At 46.1% G+C, this 6,710-nt stretch overlaps 1 protein-coding gene across 1 annotated transcript; it reads right to left on the minus strand.

Moving 5' to 3' along the window:
- Window positions 1-2,725: 2,725 nt before the first annotated feature.
- Window positions 2,726-4,896, minus strand: LOC108491213 (igE-binding protein-like). The gene is given in 2 exon segments (XM_029567344.1): window positions 2,726-3,612; window positions 3,614-4,896. Coding segments are annotated over 2 exon segments (1,497 nt in total). The 5' UTR covers window positions 4,849-4,896; the 3' UTR covers window positions 2,726-3,350.
- Window positions 4,897-6,710: the final 1,814 nt, after the last annotated feature.

Below are 6,710 nucleotides of genomic sequence, written 5' to 3' on the forward strand. Positions count from 1 at the left end.
GTGGTTCCCCTTAAACGAGCCCGACTTCGATTGTCAGGATCATCAGCAGAAGGGGCCTACTCATCTTTACTGGGTGGCTGGGTTGTATGCCTTTCTTGATCCAACAAGATTCGGGTGAGTCTTTCAGGGACCCAAAAAGGATTTTCTTCATTCTGTGGAAAAACACAAACAGCTCCCCTGGATCTTATTAGAATAGGATCCGGGCCCTTCCATGTATTGGTTAGCACATCCTTCCACTTTACAAGCTCCTTAGGCCGTTGAGGCTCTGAGCAATGTCGGTCTGCTGCAGTCTGGCCATGCTCATCCAAATTTAAAAACTTTATAGTAAAGAGTGATATCGCTACAGGAACTCTTGGTGTAGGGGGTAAGTCCTTCATTATTCCCCCTTTTTGTTTTATTAGATAAGATTTGAGCGTACGGTGGGCTCGCTCGATGATTCCTTGCCCTTGAGGGTTATAAGGCAGGCCTGTGATATGAATAACCTGCATATGTGAGCAGAATTGTTTGAATTTATCAGTTTTTAAACTTTTGGGTTTTCCCCAGGCGCTCCACGTCTCAAGGCAATGTTGAATGACATGAGAGGTTTTCTCTCCCGTAAGTGGTGTAGCATGGAGGACACCAGAGCATGTGTCTATGGACACATGAGTATATTGTAGCTTTCCAAATGAAGGGATGTGTGTGACATCCATCTGCCACACTTGTAGAGGAGAAATCCCTCTGGGGTTCACTCCTGTATAAGGAGTGGGGAGGAACTGGCAGCAATTTTGACATTGGGTGACAATGTCACGGGCTTCTTTTCTTGTTAATGAGAAGCGTTTATGCAATGTTTCTGAGGTGACATGAAACCTCTCATGAAACTCTTTGGCAGCTTGCAAAGAGGAGTCAAGGGCCAAGGCAACTAGTCTGGTGGCCTTGTCGGCTAAATCATTGCCAAGGGCCATTGGTCCAGGGAGGCCCGAATGGGTCCTAATATGTGTAATATAAAAGGGTGTACTCCTCTTAAATAAACAATCTTGTATTTTCTGAAAAAGGGCAGCCACCCTGCTGGTTGGTTTTATAACACCAGCTGTCTCTAGCACAGCAACTGCATTAACTACATAGGATGAGTCAGAAATAATATTAAGAGGACCTGAAAACTTTTGAAGAACCTCCAACACAACCAGACATTCTACTATTTGAGGAGAGGTTTCTGCATATTGTCGTGAGAACACCTTGGAACCCATGACATATGCCCCCTTCCCATTCTTGGAGCCATCTGTATATATCATCAATCCCTCTTTCAGTGGAATGGGAGATGTAACTCGGGGAAAGACTACAGGATGGAGGGCTGCAAACTGCAGCAAAGGATGCCTTGGATAGTGATTATCAATTCTCCCCGAGAAGGTGGTAACTAGTATGGCCCAGTCATTTGAGGTGGCAGCTAATGTTTGCACCTGAGAGGAATTATAGGGGACCAAGATAGATGTAGGGTGCTTGCCAAAGTGTTCTATAGCCAATTTTAAGCCTTTAAGTGCAAGTTGAGCTATAGCCGTGGGGTACCAGTCAATTATTTTTTGGGGGGAAGCGTTCGGGTGAACCCATAACAGGGGTCCTTCCTGCCATAAAACCGCAGTGGGCAGCTTTCTTGTTTTAAAAACATAGAGACAAAAAGGTTGAGAGCTGTTAATGCGACGTAACTGTGCTTTCTCTATTGCCTCCTCTACTAGGAGGAGTGCTGTTTCCGCAGCAGGGGTCAAGGATCGAGGGGAAGTAATATGGGTGTCCCCCTCCAAAATGTCAAAAAGAGGTTTTAAATCCGCTGTGGGAATTTTGAGAAATGGGCGAAGCCAATTAATATCTCCCAATAATTTTTGGAAATCATTTAAAGTGCACAAATCTTTTCTATAAATTTTTATCTTTTGTGGACGAATCACATCAGGGAGAATAACAGTGCCCAGGAATTGGCCTGTATCAGAAAACTGGACCTTTTCAGTGGCGACTTGAAGTCCCCAGTATTGCAAAGCTTTCACCAGCTGTGGGTAAGCTTTTTCAAGGGTCTCTCGCTCTTGATGACACATGAGCACATCATCCATGTAATGAATAATAGTTATCGCAGGAAATTTTTCTCTAATAGGCTTTAGAGCCTCCTGTACATACAGTTGACATATGGTGGGACTGTTGGCCATCCCTTGAGGCAGCACTCTCCATTGAAATCTCTTATCTGGCTCCATATGATTAATTGAAGGGATGGTAAAAGCAAAGCGCTGCCTGTCAGAGACATGCAGGGGGATAGAAAAGAAGCAGTCCTTTATATCTATAATGATTAAGTTCCAATCCTTAGGCAGAGCAGAGAGGACCGGAAGTCCCCGCTGCACTGCCCCAAGGGGATACATTTGCTCATTAATAGCTCTTAGGTCATGTAATAACCTCCATTTTCCAGATTTCTTTTTTATCACAAAAATCGGGGTATTCCAAGGGGAGGTAGATGGCTCTATATGCCCCAAAGCCAGCTGCTCAGTGACCAGATCAGTTACTGCAGCCAATTTTTTGGAGGTCAAAGGCCACTGAGGAACCCACACCGGAGCCTCCGTTTTCCATGGTATGGGCCGTACTGCCTCAGTGGCACCTAGGAAAAACCCAGGCCTTGTCTGCCTTGATTTGGGTTGGGTGCTATGGGTTCTGTACACCCCTGTTCACAACACCCCAGCCCTTTTCCTCTCTCATACCCCATTTTCTTCATATTTGGATTGCTTGTGGTGAATATTCATTGGACAGAGTAAGCCCGAGGTCGTGCATAACATCCCGTCCCCATAGGTTGACAGGTAAAGGGAGGACATAAGGAGTGAATCTTCCCTCCCGCCCTTCCGCCGTCTTCCAAGTGAGGGCGGAAGAGCTGATTGTGGGATGGGCACTATAACCCAAACCCTGTAATGAATGGGAAGCCTCGGTAATCGGCCAAGACCTTGGCCACCAATGGGAAGAGATGATGCTCTTATCTGCCCCAGTATCTAGGATGCCTTCAAAACTCTTACCATTAACCTGTAGGAGCAGCTTCGGCCTATTTTGTAGGCTGACAACTAAATAGGCTGAGTCCTGACCCGAGGATCCCATCGGCCTATTTCTAAATTCCTGGTGGGTACTTGGAAGGAGTAGCAACTGAGCTATCCTATCCCCTTTACTGATAGAAAATATGCCTTTAGGGCTAGAGCACAAAACCTGAACCTCAGGGGTACGCTGATTGTCAATTATGCCAGGGTGAACAATCAATCCTTGCAGGGTGAGTGACCCTCGGCCCAGAAGGAGCCCTACAGTCCCTTGAGGAAATGGTATGGGCAAACAGGCAGGTATGGGCTGCACTGCCATTTGAGGCATCAATAAGAAATCGGAGGAGGCGCGCAAGTCCAGTCTTGTGTCATCCCCAAGGGGGCTTTCTCCGGGGCCTTGATGAACCGGTTCCCATATTTTTGTGGGCCCTGGGACCATGGGCCCGCTGCCCCGTTTTTTGGATCCTCATTGATAAAGGTTGCCTTAGGAGGGAGGACATTACCTCTCAAATCCCTAACCGAGCGACATAGGTCTGCCTTATGATAGCCCTTGCCGCAGCGGGTGCAAAGAGCAGGGGTGGGCCCTCTGATTTCTACAGTCTCTTTTCATGTGTCCGGGCTTTCCGCAGTTAAAGCAGACCCTTTTTTCGGGCCCCTTAGGGGGGCGTCTCTGGGACTGTAAAATGGCTGCTGCCAGCCCTGCATTGGTAAGAGGGCCCCCTAACTCTCTACAAACCCTAAGCCAGTCCTGCATCCCTTTGTTTTTTCTAGGGGCAATGGCGGCACAGCATTCCTGAGTGGCTTGTTCAAAGACAAGCTGTTCGACAAGAGGCATGGCTGTCTCAGAGTCTCCAAAAATGCGCCCTGCCGCCTCCGTCATCCTAGCCACAAAGTCAGAAAAAGGCTCTTGAGCTCCTTGTATAATCTTTGTTAATTGGTTACCTCCCTCACCCTTCCTAGAGAGTGCCTTCCAGGCCCTGATGGCAGTGCTTGAGACTTGTTGGTATGCTCCCCAGGGGAAATTTGTTTGATTGGTTGCATAGTGTCCCTGCCCTGTCAGCATGTCAAAAGTCCATTCTTGCTGTTCTGGTGTCAAAGATATAGCATTGGCCCTGGCTTGTTCTTGAGCTGCTTCATGCCAAAGGGCCTTCCATTCCATAAACTGGCCCATGCTGTTAAGCGTGGCCTTGGCTATTGTTTGCCAATCAGTAGGTGTCATGGAGTCTCTCGCCAGCCTGTCCAATTGTGCCAATGTGAAATTGGCGGTGACGCCATACTTTCTGACTGACTCTGCTAATTCCTTTATTTGGTTATATTCCACGGGTGCGTATACCCGCCCGTTCTCTAGGCCTTCAAAGACAGGGAAGGCCGAACGTAACTTCCTCTGCACTTTATCAGATAGGAGGGAAAAAGATCCTCGGTGGACCTCATACGGAGGGGACGCTGAGGGGGCCACTTGTGAAGCGGCCATCACAGAATGTGAATGTTTTTGGTGTCTCTTGTTGCCTTGTACATGATCATCTGGATGATATCTTTCTTCCTCATACTTCGCTACTTCCTCATCTAGCTCCGCCTCCTCCTCCGGGTCAAGGCTCTCGTCCTCAGAGCTCCCGGGGCTTCCTGAACTACTTAATTGCAGAGCCTTTAGTTCTCGGACGGGGTATATACTAGTCCCTTTGTCCGGCCTCTCGACAGGCAAAGAATCTCTAGGCTCTTTAAAATACGCTCCCTTGTCAACAGACCTTCCGGGAGGGCCATTTTCCTTATTTGGGGCCCGTTTCTTTTTTCGTGCACCTAACCTCTCACTGCGTTCAGTTTCTGACATGCTATCCTGGACTTCCTCAAGAACATTTCGACTTTCCGCCACAACGGCCTGGCATGTTTTATACAACAAAACTATAAGTGCTCCCAGAATGATAACCAAGGCCTCAAAGCTACCTTTCCAAAGCGGAAACAGGTTCAAGCCAAAGTCCAGAAAAAACATACCTCTCTGAACGTCCTTACCTGCAGTTCTGAATCCTCCTTGAACTCAAGGGGTCTCCGATGATGCTGACGATGGTTTGGTCGAATTCCCGGGTCTCAGCACCAGTTGTCCTGCGCTATCGTCTCGCCAGCAAGAACGACGCGGCACACTCAGGATCCTTCTGCAGAAAAGCTTTAATGCATCTTGAGAGGGAGAGAATAAGCTTACAGGGCGAAGACCCCGAATGTCGGAAACTCAGCCCTTATATAGGTTAGTAAGCCCGTCTTGGACGTGGCAACTCTTGATTGGTCGCAAACTCATCAGCCCATATCACGCCACGAGGTAGGCAGAGACTAGAAGGTGGAAAATTACTTCGGGCATGCGTACTGACTTATTTACTGCTCAGCATGAACCGGATGTGAGCGCCATCTTGTAATGGCGTCTGCAGGGACGGCAGGGGGCTCCCCACACATAAATGGCAAAATGCAGGGAACAAGATTCTGCTGAGTGAGGGTCCTTGGACAGGACTCATAGATCAAAATCTACCAACCCAGGACTCAGGGTCCATTGCAGAAGAGGGGCTTAAAGATTGTAAGAGCCAGGGAAGAGGTGCAGGACCATACTGAAATAGTCCTACAGGCTCTTGGGACTCTTATCATATGAACTTAAAGCAATGGCATCAGCATGCACAAAGCCCATGCAAACTTAAACAGCAAAAACCCAGCAACAGGCCCCAATCTTAGTTGAAGAATTCTTGGAAGCTGATTACTGCTAGGTGAGGTACAGAAGATCTTCTTAAAGTGAGGTACTCTATATAGGCTGATTAGATTCCATAGGATGAACTTGCACTGAGGGATATCTGGGGACACTAACGTTACATGATAAGCCTTTAAAAAATGATTGAATGTATGAACTCTAGTGTGGGTGCTTTGGGAAGGTGCCAAAGGGGAAGGGTGTATAAAGATGATTTCCTGTATGAAATATACAAAAATTATATAAAACATTTTTAAAAATTGAAAATATTATATAAAGAAGAAATCTGAAGTTTGAATTTACCTGTAAAAGTTGAATTGACTAAATCAATAAATGTTCAAAAAGATTTTAGGATTACCTCTTCATAAGGGGGAATGTTAGAGTAGCAAAAAGCCACATTACAAAAAAGAAAGAAAGAAAGAAAGAAAGAAAGAAAGAAAGAACAGGAAGTTGTCAGAAAAAAGTAATGAAGAGATATGGGAGGTGTTGGAGGGGAGGGAGTAGGAGTGGAATTGATCAAAACACTTTATACGCATGTATGAAATTCTCAATAAACTTTTTCTTTTAAGTTAAAGTTGAATTGACTAAATCAATACATATTCACAACTGAAATGAGATTCCTGACCACATGGTTTTATCAAGGTGGTCTGCCAAACATTTCATAAAGTGTGTATACTAATTCATTTGAAAAGATTACATAACATGTCTTTTCTTCCTTGCCTCCCTCCCTCCTGCCCTCCCCCCTCCTTTCCTCCCTTTCTTCTTACACCCTGAGGTTGAAGACAGGCTGATCTTCCATGAGAATAAGACCCAGTCCAGTATCTCTTGTAGCATGGAAAATGCAATCACAATATTGTCAATACCAATAACCAACCATCACACAATGCTAAAGTGTTAGTCCAGCAGGATATTAAAACAATGTGCACACTATATGACTTTACTCAGAAACAAAACTATCCCTCAAGAAGTCA

The sequence above is a fragment of the Nannospalax galili genome, unplaced genomic scaffold (genome assembly GCF_000622305.1).
Source record: "Nannospalax galili isolate Female #2095 unplaced genomic scaffold, S.galili_v1.0 scaffold1111, whole genome shotgun sequence".
Lineage (NCBI taxonomy): Eukaryota > Metazoa > Chordata > Mammalia > Rodentia > Spalacidae > Nannospalax > Nannospalax galili.